The sequence below is a fragment of a genome, unplaced genomic scaffold (genome assembly GCF_019419815.1).
Source record: "Pyrus x bretschneideri cultivar Hongxiangsu unplaced genomic scaffold, Pyrus_bretschneideri_v1 Contig24, whole genome shotgun sequence".
In the NCBI taxonomy this organism is placed as follows: Eukaryota; Viridiplantae; Streptophyta; class Magnoliopsida; order Rosales; family Rosaceae; genus Pyrus; species Pyrus x bretschneideri.
In genome coordinates this window covers 4,549,029-4,570,859 of record NW_025999546.1, presented here as the reverse complement: position 1 = coordinate 4,570,859, position 21,831 = coordinate 4,549,029, and the positions used below count along the sequence as shown (strand labels likewise).

The 21,831-nt window shown below is 37.1% G+C and overlaps 2 protein-coding genes and 1 long non-coding RNA gene across 3 annotated transcripts; 2 read left to right on the top strand and 1 right to left on the bottom strand.

Moving 5' to 3' along the window:
• Positions 1 to 2,836: 2,836 nt before the first annotated feature.
• LOC103957639 (probable inactive purple acid phosphatase 27) lies at positions 2,837 to 8,908 on the bottom strand. Its single transcript, XM_009369823.3, has 13 exons — positions 8,510 to 8,908; positions 8,281 to 8,368; positions 6,323 to 6,589; positions 5,930 to 6,038; positions 5,540 to 5,654; positions 5,197 to 5,329; positions 4,892 to 5,079; positions 4,154 to 4,340; positions 3,980 to 4,047; positions 3,735 to 3,825; positions 3,452 to 3,640; positions 3,250 to 3,333; positions 2,837 to 3,158 (listed from the first exon to the last, which is right to left on the bottom strand). Exons 1-13 carry the CDS (start codon positions 8,836 to 8,838, stop codon positions 3,105 to 3,107), a joined length of 1,902 nt encoding a protein of 633 aa, XP_009368098.2. The 5' UTR covers positions 8,839 to 8,908; the 3' UTR covers positions 2,837 to 3,104.
• Positions 8,909 to 12,637: 3,729 nt separating this feature from the next.
• Positions 12,638 to 14,898, top strand: LOC103957641. The gene is made up of 4 exons (XR_007259227.1): positions 12,638 to 12,857; positions 13,058 to 13,098; positions 13,434 to 13,500; positions 13,627 to 14,898. It is a non-coding gene; the product is annotated as an uncharacterized LOC103957641 (long non-coding RNA).
• Positions 14,899 to 19,186: 4,288 nt separating this feature from the next.
• Positions 19,187 to 21,463, top strand: LOC103957680. Its single transcript, XM_009369871.2, has one exon. It carries the CDS (start codon positions 19,187 to 19,189, stop codon positions 21,461 to 21,463), a length of 2,277 nt encoding a protein of 758 aa, XP_009368146.2.
• The last annotated feature ends 368 nt before the right edge of the window (positions 21,464 to 21,831 follow it).

Sequence of the window (21,831 nt, the reverse complement as noted above, 5' to 3'; positions counted from 1 at the left end):
ACACTATTCGAATTCGAAATTTTTGAGTTTGGATTCGAAAACTTAACTATTACTATTAGAATTAGAAATACCATTCCAACTTGCACGGCTAGTTGCTACACTTATAATATTTTAAGGGTTTTTCTATTAGCATCCCCAAATACTATTGAATGCACCTCTCATAAAATATTACTTATACACTTTAATGCAAAAAGACTATTTAGACCCCATAAGATTATGAATACACCTCAAAATCATTTTTAGTGTATATTATTTTCTTCCAGCTCTCGAAGCCACTTCTCACCTGCTATTGGAGTCAATGATACAATTCATTGCAATGTCATTTATCACATATCAATTTGTGTTTATAATATTTCATTCGATTGGCTAAAATCTCTTCAGAGAAAATTGAACAGGTTTACTTCTGATATGGTGGAGTTTGCTGTTGCCTATTGGGCATATACAGAAAACAAATATTGAAAACCTCATGAAGCAACTTATGACAACTTGTCCTATTCCTCACATTATTTCTCCTTACTCTAGCCAATAGAAGTAATAGTCTTCAATGTGATGGCTTGATTATGAATTGATGATGGACACTTCGAAATTCTCTTGAACAACCTTTTGAATTCACTTGCTAAGATTGCAAAGGCTTTATCTATTTTTTGCAGAACTTGGTTTGCATGCTTTTGATCCAATTTCTTCAAATACGAAATTTAAAATCCCTAATTGATAGAAAACTAAACACTCAATTGACATAAACCCAGATGTTGGCAAAGAGTTTGAGCGTTAGGTGTCTTATTATTGTGTATGTTGGGTGTGAGGGTAGTATTGAAAAAAATGTGGGGTGTATTAAGATAAATTTTAGTTCAAAAAGTAAAAGTGGGGTTTATTAAGTATTTGGGATGTAGTCAACAAAATATGGGTGTGAATAAAACAACCCTATTTTAATTTTTTTTCGTATGAACAAGAAAAGAACCTTGACATCCCACATCGCCCAAGGGAGTGATCCTTATATGTATATTCCCATCCCTACCTAGCACGAGGCCTTTTGGGAGCTCACTGGCTTCGGGTTCTGTTTGGAACTCCAAAGTTAAGTGAGAATGGGGCTAGAGCAATCCCATGATGGGTGACCCACTGGGAAGTTGCTCGTGAGTTCCCAAAAACAAAATCGTGAGGGAATGGTAAGCCCAAAGCGGACAATGTCGTGCTACGGTGGTGGAGTGGGCCCGGGAAGTGATCCGCCTCGGGGCGGGATGTGACAATTTGGTATCAGAGCCTAACCATGGCCGTGGTGTGCCGACAAGGACGTCGGGCCCCTAAGGGGGGTGGATTGTGACATCCCACATCGCCCAGGGGAGTGATCCTTATATGTATATTCTCATCCCTACCTAGCACGAGGCCTTTTGGGAGCTCATTGGCTTCGGATTCCATAGGAACTCCGAAGTTAAGCGAGTAGCGTGCGAGAGCAATCCCATGATGTTAAATTTCATTTTATTTTATGTTAGTAAATAATATTGAACTCGTCATTCACAAGAATAGAATCTAAGAACTCTCAATTATTATTGAAGAAGAATACTACACTAGATTATTGGTACTAAGTGTTGGACAATAGAATCTCACATCGGACATATGGCAAAATAATATACAACTTATATATTGGAGATTCCATCCCTAATAGTTGGGACAATATTGGCGATGTTGGTGATAGAACATGCAAAGCCTAAAAAAGTTTATCATGGAATGAGAGCAAACTATTTTTTCAACACAAGTTGAACCTGAGTTACTGTGCTCAAATCTGCTTCTTTAAGTTGGACTTTTGAAAAGTTGCACTAGCTCCATTAAGAATATTGACTGAACAATTGAGCCTTCGAAAAAATTAGTGTTGACTCCAGTGATTGAATACCGATCGATCAAGATGACTTGGCCATCGAAAAGCTTGGCGTTGGCTCTCTTTCGTTAATGACCGGATGACATTGTCTGCGAATTCATGCACTCCTATATTATGGACATCTGAATAAGCTTCCTCTCTGCGCCCAATTTGAAGTACGTTATGGCCTTCCACACGCACATGGGGCCACAAAAGCGTATCAACGTTCCTTCTGTCGCCTCCTCAAAGCCTAAGCAAATGGTATTTTGGGTACACCTGGCTGCAAGCAACCGGGATCGACCACAAATGTGATCATGCAAACATTGTCAAAAGTCAACCTCATAAGAACGTCTTGGAGGTCGATTGGGGCCAAGTGTTTGATGGAGTCCTCTAAAACAGGTAACAGCCGAGCGTGAACCAGCTCAAACAATGAATCCACTGTCAGTTTCTGGAACTTGGCTGAGTGGAACTGAAAGCTAGCCGTCTTCCTTTGGCGCTGCCACTTATCGCTGTCTGTGCTGAATATGCCATCCCCGAGAAGATCTCAAACGGTGTCTTCGAAATAAGGGCCTTTGAAAAAATTGGAGAACTTGGACTTGACGGTACTCCAAGTTAGGAGGGTCGCAAGTGATGGCGCCAAAGAGGCTGCTACACCAAGGCCCTTTGAATCTAATCATTCCATTTTGGTGGCAAAGAACTTCGGAGAGTAACTCGTATGGCTTAGTTTGGAGTAGTGCCAGAGACCGAGAGAGGAACATGCCAAACACGGGCCAAACAGGCAAGCCATGGTGCTTTTTTTGCCTCAAGGAGTTTATGATGACAAAGACCCAAACAGCGAGAAAGAGCCCCAAGATTGGGACACGGTGGAGGAAAAAACCTTGCTGCAGCAGCAACAGAAGTCTTGGAGGAGGAGGAGGAGGACATGAGAGCTGAGGTTATTGGTAGGAGGAGTAGTGATCGGGGTGTGATACATAGTTGTATCGGAGATTTTTAGATTTAAGAGTTGCCATTAATCTTATTGAATGATTCCGAAAAAGGAAGAGATCATTGTTTAAGTACATTATCTGTAGATGTTTAAACTATCTTTTATCTTAGATGACAATATTTTTGCAATACATTAACCTTATAATCTGTACTAAAAATACTAAGTGACATTTCGAAACAACTTTCTCCGGACATGATGACCTGGCACTCTCCTCTTCATCTTGTTCAACTTATATACATTGGGCATAAATCTTCCTATTAAATGACCTTGCTATTTTGTAATGTGGAATCTGTCTTCAACCTTTCTTGTATCTGCATTCACAAGCTGGAAACATGAAAGCAATTTAGTGAACATACAAGTCTGCCACAGTGAGATTTGTTCAAAGTTTCAGTCTCAAACTTGCATATTTACTGACCTCTAATTTCATCTCTTTCTTTGTCGCATGTCCTCTTAGATAACCAAATTCAGAAATCTTGGATAAACTCCAAGGATTATTAACCTGTTTGATCAGATTCCAATTCCATGTAAAGAGTGGTACAAAAATCCTGTGTGTGTGTAAGCAGAGAGAGAGAGAGAGAGAGAGAGAGAGAGAGAGAGAGAGAGAGAGAGAGACTTACACCACTTGAGAACCCGTCCAAGGTAAAGCCAGCCATACCAATTACAGCGTGCACTGGGGCACTGTAGTTGCTATGATCATATGTGTCAATCCCATTTTCATCTTTTTGAGGCAATCCTTTGCATTCACTCTTATAAACCGCACAAGTTCGCTCGTAGTTATGAACATGACCAAATAGGACTAAATCAACCTTCAGTTCAAATTTCCAACAGGCAATGTATGTCAGAATGGAACTAACTAGCTGGAAATATATAATCAATAACAAGCTGGTGAAGGGATGTTACTTTGCTCTCGAGCAGTAATGGTTCCACTTCGTCGACAAATATTTTATCAACATTGAGGAATCCAGGTGAGGAGGAATACATGGGTCTATGCCTGCAGTTTAAAAAGTTACATGCATTATATTTACTACAACATAAAAAGAGTGAAAGAGAGAGTTAATTACTGGAACACTTGATTTTCGAATGTGTACGTTAAAATTAGTAGACTACAAAACAACATAAACTTGAAGGTCTCTTAGTTAACTTACCCCATAAAAATCAACCAAGGAGTTTTCGATCGATCAACTGAAGCCATGTCCTTTCTCATCCATTGATACTATAATATATAGTGCGTAAGATAAAAGGATTGAATAAGCTGAGAGTATAGTTGCTTGAATTAATGATACGATTAAGCAAATGCAGAAGTGCTGATTCATCTTTACCTGCTCGGAATTTGTGGACCAGTCATGCTCTGTTGAAATCACCGTAATGTGAACACTTGCTTGTTCTATGGAATACCATGGCTTATCCTTTGCTGAGGTTGGCATAGGAAAGTAAGTCTCATAAGGAACTCCAGATTCTCCACCTGAGTCTGGTAAAATATAAACTGATCCAGTGTCTATATAGTCCCTGCAAATTATACGTATAACGCATACACGTTATGAATCCCACATAGCAAAGCAAAACATGGGAACCAGTTTGGTCATTTACATTTAAAAAAAAAATGGCGAAATCAACAATACTGTAAGTCTGTAACAACAATATTGGTCCCTAAGTCCTCCTGATTATCAAGTTATTGGCTATACTTTCTCCTCACATAAACCCTAGAGTAATGCTATGTGAGCATTTTTCATCTCTCCTTACATTCAAAAGGTTATGAAGTATTTATTTAAAAAAGAAAATCATAGTTTTTGTCCATATGGAATCCGTTAAAAACTCAAAACAGTAAGGGTGCAACGTGTACTTAATGGAAACTTTAATAAAGGGCAAGATGTTACGTTTGTAGCCAGGGAATCTCAACCAAAAAAAAAGTGAGTCGTTTGTTTGAATGTGTGCGCTGGATTGAGAGTTTGACAACAAAGCATGCCAAATATCTAGTGAGGTAACATTAACCGAGTTAATGAAATCGTCTCCAGTATCCGTAGCGTATAAAAAATATTGGCAAAAATAAAAGTGCATACCTCTCATGGTTTCCTATTGCTGTCATGTAAGAAACTCGAGAAGCGACCGGACTGATTTGTTGAAGGAAAAGATCCCATTCAACTAAAAATCCTGTGGCATAGCTAATGTCTCCAATGTGGAAGATAGAGTCTACATTCCCGGAATTTATTTCACTGGCCACGGCTTGAATCACTGAAAGAGATCCTGGCTATATATATATTCATGCAACAAGATTGAAATTGTCGTTAGCCTTTACTTTTCCTTCAAGGTACAAACATGTGCCAGAAACTTGAGTAATTGGCAGAAACTAATGCATCGATCATACCTGAATGTAATGCATCGTTGAAGAATCCCGAGGAGCCTTTCCCATGTCGCCAAATGCAAGAAATTTGAGTTCATCAGATCCTCCTGCTGGTGGAGTCCGGAATTGGATTTGATCACTCCAACCAACTGAATCGCTGCATTTTTGTCCATCTCCACAATAAGGTCACTTTGGTTCATGAATTTGAAAAAAGATGAAAGGCTTTTTTGTTAATAACAAAATTCTTATTGATCATTGTCATCATACACCATATTCTCTTTCATCAAATATTTTGGAACATTGTTTCTTCTTTTTCTTTTACCAAATATTCGTTATAAGGTTAAAACTAGATCATAATGATTCATACCTTCCATATCTATAAGAGAAACTAGATGAAGGCTTAAGTCCTCTCATTACTGCTGTATGAATGAAACCTGGATCATGCCAGCCGAAGTCCTTGGCTGGACTTGGTAGAGCTGAACCTATCAATTATAAAGGGGACACAAACATGAAAACAAACAGATTAAGAAGACTTTCGGAGTGAAACCCAAATCAGGCCTGTCTGGAGTGAGTTACAGCGTGACCGAGGATTTTGAGAAAATTACCACCATTGATCCTTCAACTTATACAACTAAATTCGTATACACAATTTGTAGGTTTCATGTATATTGATTACAATTCTGTTAATGTCATACTGGTATGTGTACAGCAAAACACATCGATCTGTATGCATGCAAGTAGGAGATGAGGAACTCACTTTTCATATCGTCTTGTGAAAATGTAGTAACTCCTGATGTCTGCTTTTCCCCGTTGCCATATTGCACTTGCTGAGGTTCCTTGTGCCCACTAACCCATGTTACTCTCATCTGCATCATAAGTGAATAATGATTCGTAGCAATATAGAGTATGAAACATATCTAGAAAGATATATAACATTATGCCTAACATTACCCCATAAGTTTAAGCAGAAATTAGGTCCTCATGTACAGAACTAATTAAGTGGTAAATTGTTCTAGTGGTTAGGGTCTTCCTCTTCAACTTATTGGATTCTGAGTTCAAGCCCTCCCCTTAATGTAAATTACTGTAGAAAATCACGTGTACTAAAGAATAATAGGTGAAATTAATTGACAGTTGGAAGCGGGTTAATTACCGATGTACCAGTTGAATCGATGCTTGAGAGATGTCCGTATAATGGCTTGTTCGGATTGGTAAATTTCAGAGGGTTTGACTTCTTGAGAATGCAAGGTGCCTCAAATCCACCGGAAAACAACACAAATTCAATGTCGGTTCTGATGTTGATAACATGAAATGATAATGAACCACCACAAGTGGACACCACGCATCGACCATTCTGATACTTTTTGCATTCCTTCTTCTTGCAGCTGAGATAGTCAGGATCATTGCTCATGTATGCTGCCTACAAAAATTTTAAAAATTTCAATTAAAGGTCAATGTTTATGTTAATTTTTTTAGAACATATTGATGACAAGTCGTTGACAATTACGATTCAAATGATTTTTTTATAAGGATGGTTTTCAAATGAATTAAAAAATTGAATGATTTTGATTATGAAATTTTTATGGTGAATATATGTTATTTGAAGTGGTAGAATGAGTTGTAGTCCATCACTAATAGCATCAATATTGTCCTCGCTTAATCACCCGTGCAATCAATAAGTGTGGAATTTTTATGCAAAAGGTCTCGGTGCAATTAAAAGTAGAACCATTTAACGTATGACATAAATCGACAAAAAAAAAAACATATGATAAATATACGGCCTCACGTAACACATCTCACCATTCAAAATTAATATGAATATCAAAACTTGAAAATTAGAAAATGAGTTAGGACAAAAAAACCAAAAGCCGTCCACAAAATGCCTTGACAAAGGCAAAGGGGATAAACCCTTGGCCGATGGAATTACGCGGCATCAGCTAAGTTGTCCCGACGTCAAAGCAAAAGCCACAGCGTTGCTTTCTACGTGAACGTTATGGGTTCTTAACGCCACTTTGTTAGTAACGTAAAGTTCCACCTTAAAGACAATTATTTGGCCTTGGCTGTCCCATGCTTCTTTCATCACCATATGTGGCCCTCGGTTTTGACTTTTATTTGTTCGGCATTTGTTCGGCATTTGTTCGGCATTTGTTCATTCGAATTTAATGTGATTTCGGTTGCTACCTAAAAATGGCTTTTGTTCGTTCGAATTTAATATTTTGCTTACTACCTAGAAACACAAAATTCAACATTAAATAGACACCGAAAAAAGTAACATTGTTTGTCAAATGAAAACGTGCGCTTGATCCGAAAAGCGATTATTTCGCGACCTAACTGATAAAGGGCAAGTGATGGATTTCAGCACCATCCGGAAGGGAGGAAGCATGTAGGGAAGACTTTAGAAAGATCAACCAGCTGTATCGATTCCTCCAATAGCTGGACTTTGATAAAGAAAGGAAGTGAATTCAGATGCGGATCGATCTAGTGAATGGAGTTTTTCTCTTTAATTCAATGTCTATTGGGTTTAATCCACATCTCTCACTCGTCTAGCTTAGAGTAGCAATATTGCTTGTTATAAAAAGTAAAATAAAATTCTGATTAGGGCCACACGTTAGGACCTGCGTTGTTGCAGAATAGGCACTAGCATTATAGTGTAGTGGCGTTCCTCTTTACTAAGGAACATGTTACTTTAAAACTCTTGTAAACGACGAGTTTAATACAAAACTATGGTATATTCATTCTGTCACGTAGCGCAATCAACTATCTCCAATATCGTTGTATAATTTTTTTTAAAGCAAAAAATTTAGCTCTTTTCTCTCGTACAGAGATCTCATTCTCACTTTCAAATCTCTGAAGTAGTAGTTGAACACGAAAAAATTGGATAAAAAGTTAATGAACTCCACAGGATTCCAACATGTGGCCATATGAAGAGGAGAGTGATTGGTGGCTCTAATCAGTCGGTTATTCTTTGCTATTGATCACAAGGTATCGATCAGATATCAATCCGATACGAAGAAAAATCTTTTGGCCATTCACTCATTCAAACCTAGCTTCTATCTTTTTCTTTTTGGTATAAAAATATGCATAAGAGAAAAAGGTTGATAATTTGTTTACCTTGACAGGATAATGGCAGAGAAGAGGAAGTTTTCCAAAATCCCCGGTTTGTGCATAGAGAATTCCATTGGCAAGGCAGCTTGATATACTGCATATATCCAACATGCATGTGTAAATAAACAACGTGTTAACATCTGAACTATCTAAAACCACCATGAATACTTAGTAGACGATATATTTAACGTGTATAATTTCTAAAACATAATCCACAATTGTATAGAATTCTTACTCAGAATGAGAAGGTGATATCATGGCGACCCAATCATATTTGGAAGGACGCAGGACGCCACTAATATTGACACTCACATATTCTTCATCTCCAAGGCCAGAAGCACTTGAATTAGTACTAATTTGGAGATAAGGGCTCGGATTCGGACAGTCGCCTAGAAATTTTCTGTTAAGAACCCTAAACTCAGATATTGCTGTGTGATTAAGGTGTTCAACTTTGGAGGTGAAAACCAAAGGGTGCAAGGATGATGAAAAAGAAGAGGAAGCAAAAGAACACAGAAACAATATGAACCAAACGAATGAATAATTGGAAACCCTATAGGACCCCATTGGAAATTCAAAGTGGAGCTTTGTGGTTATCCTAAGACAAAGGAACGAGGTTTATATATGCACACATGGTTCTTGCCCTCTTGGTCGTTGGCCTTGTATTTTTCCCCCACTACTTTATCTTTGGTTTCCCACTTGAGTACGTATGAGTTTAATTTGCAAATTTGGATTTACTTTTAAAATTTTGGGGTTTGAAAAGAACGTGGCTTGTTCTATCCATCGTATGACTTTTAACAGAGAGACAGGTCATGAGGTTTAATTTAAAATGACGGTTCCTTCACGCAACGCTGTTTGATTATGTTGATACCACGCAGATGCTGCTGGTTGGTAATAACTAAGTTTAGGCTTTAATGTTGTTTTGTCTTTTTTCTTTTTCTTGGGTAGATAATACATGAGTTAGATGCACATACTCTCTTTGTGAATTCGAATAACATATCTTTAACGCACAAATTTTACAATCGGGATTATTTAGTTTTTAATCTTCATTTGGAGATTCTTCCTACACAAAGTCATTCAAATTGGAAAATCGTTCAATCATTCAAAATCAGATCAAATTGATGATGTAAATACTATAAATAATATAATCATGATGAATCGTCATTATTTGATACATTTTGTTTACGCCCAAAATTGGTGAGGTCAACAATGGTAAAACTGGTCAAGTGTTTGCCTTTGATGGACTTGGGCTTTCAAACAATAAGGAAAAGACAAAGGATTTGAGCGGTTCCATCCTCAAAACTCGGATACATCCTCTGAATCTCTTAGATAAATAGAGAACAAACCTACAAGTAGCCCTTGCCTAGTAGAGTACATGTGACATCCCACATCGCTCAGGGGAGTGATCCTTAAATGTATATTCTCATCCCTACATAGCACGAGGTCTTTTGGGAGCTCACTGGCTTCGGGTTCCATGGGAACTCCGAAGTTAAGCGAGTAGCGTGCGAGAGCATTCCCAGGATGGGTGACCCATCGGGAAGTTCTCGTGTGAGTTCCCAGAAACAAAACCGTGAGGGCGTGGTCGGGGCCCAAAGCGGACAATATCGTGCTACGGTGGTGGAGCGGCCTGGGAAGTGGTCCACCCTGGGCCGGGATGTGACATTTGGTATCAGAGCCTAACCCTGGCCGTGGTGTGCCGACGAGGACGTCGGGCCCCTAAGGGGGGTGGATTGTGACATCCCACATCGCCCAGGGGAGTGATCCTTAAATGTATATTCTCATCCCTACCTAGCACGAGGCCTTTTGGGAGCTCATTGGCTTCGGGTTCCATGGGAACTCCGAAGTTAAGCGAGTAGCGCGCGAGAGCATTCCCAGGATGGGTGACCCATCGGGAAGTTCTCGTGTGAGTTCCCAGAAACAAAACCGTGAGGGCGTGGTCGGGGCCCAAAGCGGACAATATCGTGCTACGGTGGTGGAGTGGCCTGGGAAGTGGTCCGCCCTGGGCCGGGATGTGACAGTACAATTTCTCTCTCATTTTGTCCAACTCATTGAAGGAGTATTCATTCTCCTTATATAAACCTTCTCTGAGTCTTCAGTCTCTTGGCACAAGTCTATAACTTTCTTTGCATTTAATGTGCCAAATGCACAGATTAAACTAGTTATTAGTTGTCCATGCATTCTTTTATCGACACGTGGCAACGAGGTGACATTTACGCAGGTTCACTTGTATCCTTTCATGGGATGATGAGGTCGAGCGTCTTGCTCGGCCTTGAAGTTGGTGGGTGCTCGTACCCTAGAGCCCTACATGTTAGCCTTTATGTCCCTTAGTAGGCCTCTGTTCCTTTGCATGTGGCTCAGAGTTGACATGTAAGTAGGTCTGCTCTTTCATAAGACCTTGTGCCTTAAAGCTATCAGTGGCCACCTTACCTTATAGTGCTTGGAAAGCACTTTATGGGGAAGTGATAGCCTTGATTCCTGATTAGACGCGTGGAGGCCATGGCCTCCTTAAAGCATTCGGCTTCATCGTTCCATGCTCATTAGACCTTAACTTTCCTTTGGGCCTATTAGGGCCAGAAGGACATGCATTAACACATTTGAATGACAAAATAATCATGGATTATAATGATTTTTTGTACGAATGAATTAAGTGATAACTAAGAAATTGAACGGTTTGTACGATAAAAAAAGGTTTTCCGCGTGGGTAAATATGTGCATTCATCCCATAGGATAGATGCAAGTATATATTAACCTTAATAGTTGGAAGCGAGAGAACCGTTCATAAAATCATACCCCGAAAAATACTAGGCCTCGTTTGGCAGCTCGGACTGTACTGACTATTTATGTCGGATAGGATAAATAGCCACCAGATAGTACTGACTAAATTAGTCGGGTGTTTGGTGCAGTATCGGACTAGTGATCGTATTATTTATACTGTGTTTGATATTATACTAGATAGGAGGCATCAAACTTTAAAAAAAAAAAAAATTTAAAAATGAAATCATTTTTTTGTTCCCAGGTCTCTCCGCACCCCCCAAACACCCTCCCACTCTCTCCCTTCTTCTTCCCCGACGATAGAAGAATCCCAAATAATTGTTCCCCAGCTCTCTCCGCCACACCCCCCAAACTCCCTCCCTTTCTCTCCCATATTCTTCTTCCCCGACTAAATAATCCGGACGTTTTGGTTGGTTTTATTAAGCGGGTGTATACCGTATTATCCTATCCAACCGGTTAAATTAATCCGGTGCTTATTTAGTACGAGTGAACGCCAAACACCCGGATCCGTATAACTAATCCTATCCGATCCTTTATCCGATCTGCCAAACAGGGCCTGAGCCTGCAAGATACAAGGACTGCATAGTACTTTGCAACCTCCCCTCTCATATGCGTGCATGATTTCTTCCTATAAATAGCCAAGTTAAATAGAGGAAATCTAATCACTACTTACTAAGAACTTTCTCAAATTATCTTTTTCTCCTTACTACTTTTCTAACTTACAATCAGAGGTCCTTTGGCCACACCTTTCCCGTTTCTTTTGTGAAAAGGTTTCGGTACGTACTTGCTGAAACTTTATTCGAAGATTGTGGGGTGTAAATATATAGTTGCGTTAAGCTGTGTCTCTTTTATTGACTTTCTCTAATTCGAAACAACAGAGAAGGGAAATGAAATTGAAATAAAAAAAAAAAGAAAAATGGACAAAGAGTTCCAATATTTATAAATGTGACCTTTGAAGTTTACTTTAAAAATGTCTGCATTCGTGTAAAAAAAAAAAAAACCCATTCCCAACCAACATAATTTGCCTAAAACCACATCGCCCAACTTAAATCAAGCTTATAATTGCCAAATTTTATGTTGTGGTGCTCAAATTTTAACAGAAGAAGGAGACAAAAATGATATTTTCTTTCAAATTTTATATATTGTAATGCATGTTTGTATTTGTTTGCCCAGTTTCGACGGTCAGATTGATGAAAATAGAGAAGTGACTTTGTTAATCTTCTTAATGAGAGAAGGTAACAATCTGGTAAAAATGAACTAAAGTATGTTAAACTCGGGTTTCACATACAGAACATGTATCTCTGTTTTTATATATCCATCCACACCAATACTCCGGTTCGATTAGTGTAACTACAAAAGCTGAATTCTGTAAATCCAACTTATTGCAAAATTGAATATTTGGTTGGTTTATCTCTAATCTCTAATCTCTAATATTAGAAAGCCAGCAATCAATTTTGGTCTCAAACAAAAAAAATCCAAAACTGACTGAAAATAATAGAAACAAAATAGCAGGGATAATTTTGTCATAAAAAAAATTAAATTAACAAAACGTTAGAAGCAGTTTTCTTCCCACTATCTTGCGAGAAGAACCACACCCGGAGGAATTCTTTGATATTGCACGTATTGGAACTCTTTGACTCATCTCAAGAACCACACCCGTTCTTCCCGGAGGAAAAGAATCAGTTTTCTTCCCGGAGATTATATTTTGGATGCAAAATTTGATGTTTTTGTGATATTGCTACCCAAAACAAGAAGTGATATTAGCAATTCTTTCTCCTCCACCTACTCCCTGTCGCCTTCAGTGCCATCCGGAGGTACCCAACTTTCCAATTTAAAAAACTAGGGTATTTTTCTGGGTTTTTTTTTTTCTGTCAGTTAGTTTGGGAATAGTGACTACCTTACTCAATGGGTGAGATTGTGTGTTTTAAAAGAGATTGGGCATCTATAGAGCCAGGGAAAATCCCCAAGTCCAGTTTTGATTTTTCACTCTTTTCATTTTCTTTTTTCCTTGCAGATTCGTGAAAAGGATTGGGACTACAAAGTCGAATCTCTTCCGTAAGTTTTCGCTTTTTTTTATGTTGGCCTTGTAGTTTGTCACTGATTTTGGTATTTTAGATTGCTTTTTGGGGAATTTAAAGTTACCCAGAAACTCCAATTGCATAATTTGTGGATATAATTTGTTGGTATAATCTTAAATATGCTTTGGTCTTTTTCAATTCACATAATTTGTTGATATAATCTTTATTTTTTATTTTTTATTTTTTGAGGTTTTCAGGATATGGGATTTGATTGAAATGTGTGATTTTTATCGTAAGGCTACAAAATTTTACTAAATTATGCTTCAAGCTATGGAATGCACTTAACTGTGTGTTTTACTACTATGTTTACAGACTCTATACAAGAGCAGGAGATGGAAATCAAAGCGTTGGAAGAAAATACTTGCGGATGACTTCAAAGGTATCTGCTATGTGGTGCTTCTGCAGACCAACATTTGTTATAAAATTTGTTATCTGTTTCATTTTTTATTATTACAGGTAGTGAAATTAATAGGAATGTTCTTTTCTGTTGTTTTCAATATGCCAGAAATACATTCGGGCGAGAGCGGGTTAAATACTTCCAAGAGGTGTTTTCAAATAAAAGTTATCTCCAGTGGTAGGTGTCTCCTTCTCTTGCTGTTTGCATTCTACTGGCATAATTGTTACAATAGCATAATGTCAGGTCGAGAAAGAGTCTTACTCGGTACAACATTTCAACTCTCAATCTTAATCTTTTATACTCAATTCTCAACCTCATTCGTTTTGGTCATGTCAAGCTTAAATAGGGATTACAAACATGGACTATTAATCAGTAGTGGGTATATATGCGTTTCGTTTAGTGGTTTGCATTACTAATATCAATTTCCTGTCTACATTCTGCTCATTTCTTTTTGGTTAAATAGGCTTTGGTGCATTGAATTAGTGGAGCATTTAAACAGAGATACAAACAGAATTACTGCATTACTAAGGTACTTCCTTCATTTCATTATTAATTTGTTAGATGGTAGACAATCGCACAACATGTTTAATATTTACTTTGAATGCCGTTAAAGGCATCACCTTTTTATGCCTACTTTAGAACAAAACTCTAATTAATCTTCACATGAGATAAGACTTTACATTTTTCATACTTGAGTGATTTCAACACCATTGTGATCAATATTAAGCATGTACGTGCTTTTGCTTTCCAAACGGTTGGAGAAGAGTGTTTTAGATTATGTCATGGAAACTTCAGGTGGAGTTATTTTATTTTTTTATTTTTTATTTTTCTATTTTCACGGTAAGTAGAATTTAAAAGGAAGGTCATGCCCAAAGACTTACGTACGAAGGCAAAACACCAAAAACGCAGACGGGAAACCATAGAAATGGTACAACAAAAATAATAGCAAAAGGTGACTGCATGAAGGGTAAGTGACTTGAAGTAAAACTTCAGTCTTGACCCCATTTCTAAAAACCAAGCCCCATAGAAAGATAGGATAGGGTTAACAGTGCAAAAGCAAGTATCGTCGACTTCGGATTTGAAATCAACAGACGAATATGGTATACACAAGGTTGATGTGGAGTGAATGTAGAGTGTGTAGAGTAACTCATGGACATTTTTGTTAGAATACAAAAAAAATAAAAAAACATTTATTAATAGAAAAAGAAAAAGAAACAGATAACTCCTCCTTCATTTTAGGAGAGAGGACAACCAACGTGGGGAGCAAAAATTATCAGGATTAGCACGTTTAGTTTTCAAACTACATAGCAGTTTCCATACAGTCTCACACAACCTTTTTTCATAACTTCTCCGTTGCATTTGTTCAGTTACAAAATTACGATATCACTGCATCACCCTTTTATCATAACTTCTTTTCGCCTCTATGTGCAGCATCGATTTTGTTTCCTTTCTCCACGAATCAAAGGCTTTCAGCGTTTTGTCGACCATGCAATTGAAAGGTACGAAAATTTCTAAATTAAACGAAATCATGCAAATTCCCAATATTTATGAATTTTTAGCCTCAATTTCTCTCAAAAAATTCTTTCGTTTTGTTATTGTTTTTTAGCAGGTCGTGAGAGCTGGTTGCATAGGAAGAAGGATCAATGAAATTGCAGACGTAGTGTTCCAATTAATCCAACAACTTCTCTTCAGTTTTGCTTTTTTTCATTTTGTTGGCTCTCTTTTCAGTGTTTGCTCGGGTTTGTTTCAGTTCCAAATGCAGAAATAAAGAAGAAAAATATAGAAACCAGGTTTTTCCAAACCTTTTGTTTAAATTTCAAGCTATAACTACTCTGATTTTTCCTTCGCATAAGGAAGAAGGATCAATGAAATTGCAGACTAAGTGTTCCAATTAATCCAACCACTTCTCTTCAGTTTTGGTTTTTTCATTGTTTATACAAATAGATGATGATGAAATCACATATTTCCACTCAATTAATTTTTTAAATAATTTTATGGACTTTTTGCAGCAAACTAACTTCTCTGTAATTTTTTTAACACCATGTTTGAATTGTCAACCATGTTTCAAATGTCAGTGTTGCCTCATTTCATTTTTCATTGTTGAATTTCAATGCTATGTTTTCATATTTTTCTTCAATTTTACCTTTATTAAGAATCATCAAATTGAAATTTCAGTTTTAAGATTTTCAGAGGACTACAGCATATCAAGTATGGAGGGAATTGATAGAAGCGATATGTCAGAGGTTGTTACCTTATCTGCATTATTCCTCTTCTGTACAGATGATTTATTTTTTCTTCTTTTTCAAAAATAAAATAAAATAAAATACATTATGTTTAGCAATTTCTCAATGTAGGTTGGCAATGAAGAAGTTGACTTTGGACAAACAAATGTTCACAATTTTCAACAGTCAGACGAGCAATCAACAAAGGCAAAATCATAGGAGCAATCAACAAAGACAAAGATGACAATCTATGAATTCATCACAGCGGGCTCGAATTTCAATACGACAACGTGCCAATTATCAAACCTGATTGAACTCAATCAATATAGTCCAAAATCAAACGGAAGTAAACCAAGAAAACATAGGACCGACATCTGCGTGTAACTATGAATTTTTTTTTTTTTTGTCTCTATTCAATTCATACGTTGTATTAACATTTTTGTACAAATTATTAAGACAAATATATTAAGATTGAACAAATCAGTGATTCTAAGTTGTCATTGCCTTTTTGTACTATCAATGCAAACATCCATTTAATAATTCTGCTATGTCTATAATAATTTCAACATTTGGATTGTATATATTTACCATAGTGACCAACGTTTTAACAAGTACTCCAAACAAGAAAAAATAAAATAAAAAAATAAAAAAAAGAAGGAAAGGAATATTATGTAAACTTGGAATAACAGTTCAACTATAATACTCAAGAGAAAAATATAAAAATAACATCACATAAAGATATAGTACATCGATACTAAATGGAAAAAATTGTGAAGTAAAAAAAAAAAACATGTAGCACATAATTACACAGATGCAAAATCAAAGGAAGCAAAAAGCACAGCCCAAATCAGAGAAATAAAATCATAAATCAATGATTTAGTGCATGAAATTCACTAAATTTTAGTAAACCCTAGATTAAGAGATATTGGCGTTGCATTCATCTTCATCTGAAAACGGCAAGAAGAAAACCACTCTCATCCAAAAAAATGTGTTTTTCTTTTCTGTGATCAATTAAAATAAGCAATACTATTCATCCAAGGTCTGGCATCCAAAACAATCTACAGTTTTTGCTTTTCTGATCACTAAAAGCTACAGACTTTAAAGAGAACATAGCTCAAAATACAAAACATGCAGTTTTTCTTTCTTTTCTTCTTCCTCTGCCACCTTATTATGTGACCTAGGCAGTCTCAATCAAATGAAAATAAAAAAAAAATGTAATGTATACCAATGATTCAATTACAAAAACAAAAGGAAAAAAAATACGTATGTAGGTACTTAAATAATATTCTATGCTTACTAATATTTTTCGTGCACCATTACGTTTCTTGGTTTAGAGCAACAAAATGCATATGTTACTGATGAGACACAAAGCCAACGAGAGCAATGGTAAGATCAAATGAGGCGGAATTCAATGAGTTTGAGCCAAAGACACAAATATTTAGCACGGCGATGATCCAATTATCGTGTTCAACAAATTCAACGCTCAAACATAATGTTATTTGGTGGTGATACCGATAAAGTTCAAAACCCTAACGTAGTGCAATCCGATGAAGGCAGTAGCAATCATGTTGAACGACTAAACATAGTGCCGTTTGGAGAAGGTAGCAGCAATCAAGTTCCAAGAACAATGTGCTTAACTCATATAAGGCAAATTGCCCGATCGAATAGGACACGCTTGCCTCGGGATGGACTAAGACAAAGTTTCACTGATAATGGTAATCGCACAAACTAACATAGTACAACTTTGAAAAAGATAAACATCAATATCATCATTACTGTAAACACTACTTATTACCTTACTTCCATTTCATTTGATTATAACAGAAAATACAACAGCGCAATCGTTCAGTTCGAATACTCCAATGAGTCATTGTTATCCGCCCATCACCAATGAAGGTATCAGTTTTTGAATATTAATACCTACAATTTCAACTATGCTTTCTAAATCATGAAACACCTTTAATGTTTCCTTTTTAAGAAGATGCTTTTAATCTCATTAATGAAAATGAGATCCAGCCTAACGAGGACGTACCACCTTGACATCATACTATGGGAAGAAGGCCAATTCATAATTGTGCTAGAAACTTTAATGAAAACATGGAAATCCCAAGATTTCACATGCCAAATCCAACCACATGTCCAGATTGTCATGCCCGTTTGTTCTCTCATGAAACATCTGAACTGTGTTGCTTACGTGGAAAGCTTGCTCTACCATTGGCACCGTCCCCTCCTGAAATGACTGAGCTTTTTTGCAACCAATCTGCCGAGGGAAGACATTTTAGGCAGAATATATGAGCTTACAACCACATTTTTGCCTTCATTTCAATGGGAGTTCATGTTGACGAAAACCTAGCAACAGGAAGACGTGGTATTTACACATTTCGTGCTCAAGGTTCCATATATCATAAGATTGGAAGTCTTTTGCCTACTAGAGATAGTAGACTGAGATTCCTACAAATGTATATATATGACACAGCTCATGAAATAGACAATCGAATGAGAGAAAGTGAAGCACTAAATAGAGATGTGGTTGAAAAAATCCAACAAATCTTGAATCAATATAATCCATTTATGCAAACATTTCACCACCTTGCGCAACGTCAAGATTTGCAAAGTTATAGATTGATTATCAAAGAGCAGCCCGTGAATCAACGACAATATTGTTTACCGTCTGCATTTCAGGTTGCTGCAATCATAGTAGGTGGTGAAGGATCAGAAAACATTAGAGGTCGAGATATTGTTGTGCAAACTACAGATGGTCAACTTAAGAGTATCAAAGACTGTGTCAGCTACTACGACCCTTTACAATATCCATTTTTGTTACCTTATGGAACATATGGATGAGATGTGAATACTCGAAATAACAACAGCAGAAAAGTGACATGTTGTGACTATTATTCGTATCTTCTTCAGGTAACCTAAGACCTTCATCTCTATGAATACAATATTAATTTTTAAAACTTATATTGTGTTGAACAATAAATTTTATCATTTTAGATCCGTCAACACGACGAATCGCTTCTACTTTGTGGTGGCCGCCTATTGCAACAATATGTAGTTGACAACTACGTCAAGATCGAATCACAAAAGCTTAGATGGATGCGTAATAATCAACACACAATTCGATTTGAATTTTATCGAGGACTGCAAGACTCATTAATTGCAGGACAAAATAATGCAGGTATGAAGCTAATCAGTTTATTATAAAACATATATTCTTCAAGTTCATGTTCGTCACATTAAATGAAACTTATTAAAGGGTTGAAACAAAATAAACATATTTAGACTTATTAACGACTTATAACAAAACAAATATAGGAGACGTCGGTCGTCGTAGGATTATATTACCCTCATCTTTTGTTGGTAGTCCCCGATACATGTATCAAAGGTATCAAGATGTAATGACTTTGGTTCAAAAATATGGAAGACTAGATATTTTCCTAACAATGACATGTAATCCAACTTGGGAAGAAATAAGTGATGAGCTACTATCTGGCCAAGCACCACAAGATCGGCCAGATTTGCTTACAAGGATTTTTCATGCAAAATTTGAAGAGTTGAAGAATGATGTTATAAAAAAAGGTGTTTTAGGCAAAGTTCTTGCATATGTATATGTCATTGAGTTTCAAAAGCGCGGTCTCCCCCATGTTCACATGCTTCTCATGTTAGAAGAAAATGATAAGCTTAATAGTCCAGATGATTATGATCAGGTGGTACAGGCTGAAATACCAAATCCAAATGAAGAGCCTGAATTGTATGGTGCCGTCTTAAGGCATATGATACATGGTCCATGTGGAATACACAATTCACGGTCACCCTGTATGAAACGTGGTAGCTGTAAACGAAATTATCCTAAGCCATTTGCACCAACTACAGTTCAAGGAAATGATTCTTATCCAGTCTATCGTAGAAGAGACAATCATGATCCAATCCCATTATATCATAATGCACGTATAATGGTGGATAATCGGTGGGTCATTCCATATAACTCATGGCTACTCCTCAGATATGATTGTCATATTAATGTTGAGATTTGTTGCAGCATTAAGAGTGTTAAGTATCTGTACAAATATGTTTACAAAGGTCCCGACCGAGTAGCTTTTGAAGTCCATCATGAACCTATTCAAGATGAAATAAAGCAGTTTATTGATGCAAGATGGGTTTGTGCACCTGAAGCTTTATGGAGAATATTCAAATTTGTAACTAATCGACTTTATCCATCGGTGGAACGATTACAAATTCATCTTCTTGAAGGACAAACTATTCTTTACCCTCACCAAAGAGTAGCAGATATTTTGGCAGATGACACTAACTCGATGACTATGCTGATAGAGTTTTTTACCAAGAATACCACTTGCCCGGAAGCACGACAATACTTATACCGGGAATTCCCTGAACGGTTCAAATGGAGTCAAAGAGATAAACTCTGGAGTGAGAGGATGAATAACCATAAAGTTATTGGCTGGATATATGCAGTCTCGCCGAATGAGGGTGAAAATTTCTACTTACGCATCCTTCTTAGTCATGTTAGAGGACCAACATCATTTGAGAATTTAAGAACAGTCAATGACATTGTACAACCAACATTTAAGAAGGCAGTGGAACAACGAGGTTTGCTAGAAGATGATGATAGCATCAGACAATGTCTCTGTGAAGCCATTAACATTCGCATGCCGTTAACTTTGCGAAGGTTGTTTGTTACCATCTTAGTTTATTGTGAGCCACATGAAGTAAGAAGATTATGGGATAAATTTCATTCATTTATGGTGGAAGATTATTCTGTTTCAAGTACCACAAATAATACTTCTATCTTGAACAAGCTTTTGCAAGACTTGAACGGACTATTAGTGCAACATAGTAAGTCTGTATCTGATTACGATTTACCACAAATAACACAAGATTATGTTAGAGACAACACACTTCCAAGGATAATACAAGACGAAGTTTCACTTGACATCTCTAAAGTAGACCTCTATGCGGTACAAAATCTAAATGAAGACCAAACGGCAGCGTATAACTCGATTGTGTCTGCTATTGAACAACGAGACAATGCCATATTTTTTGTGGATGGTCCTGGAGGGACAGGAAAGACATACTTATATCGTGTTTTGTTAGCAACCTTAAGGAGTAAGGGTCATATTATATTGGCAACAACAACATCTGGAATTGCAGCAACCATATTGCCAGGTGGAAGGACAACACACTCTAGATTTAAAATTCCCCTCAGTCCAGATGCATTTTCCACGTGTTCTATTAGTATCCAGTCAGATTTGGCAGAATTGATAAGAAAAACATCAGCTGTTGTTTGGGATGAAACACCAATGGCACACAGATTTGCATTTGAGGCTCTCGATCGAACGTTCAAAGATATAATGGTCGTTGACCTACCATATGGAGGAAAGGTCATAATCTTTGGAGGAGATTTTCGACAAGTTCTTCCAGTTGTTTCAAAAGGTACAAGATCTGAATTGATGCAAGCAAGTATGATTAATGCTTCATTTTGGGAACACGTGAAAATCATTCGTCTTAGGCATAACATTAGATCCATCAATGATCAAGACTTTTCAGAGTTCTTACTTCATGTTGGTAATGGGGAACAAGAAACTATGATAGACAATATGATGCAATTACCATCATCTATGGTCATTCCATGGAATGGTGAAGAATCCATTGTCCAATTGGTTAATGAAGTTTTCTCCCGATTTGGAATGTCATGTATGTGATGCAAGATACTTGGTGGAAAGAGCAATTATAACACCAAAAAATGAGGATGCTGACAAAATCAATAAAATGATCATCGATAAATTTCCGGGGATTGAACATATCTTATACTCTTTCAATTCAGTTGAGGACGATGTGAGAAATTTGTATCAACAAGAATTCTTGAATTCAATCTCACTTGGTGGAATGCCCCCTTATCAATTAACTTTGAAAAAAGGTGCCCCGATAATGCTTTTGAGAAATATCGTTCCAAAGATGGGGTTGTGCAATGGTACAAGACTGGCTTGCCATGGAGCTTACAATAATCTAATTGATGTCGAAATCTTATCTGGACAATTTGCTAGAACTAGAGTGTTTTTACCAAGAATCT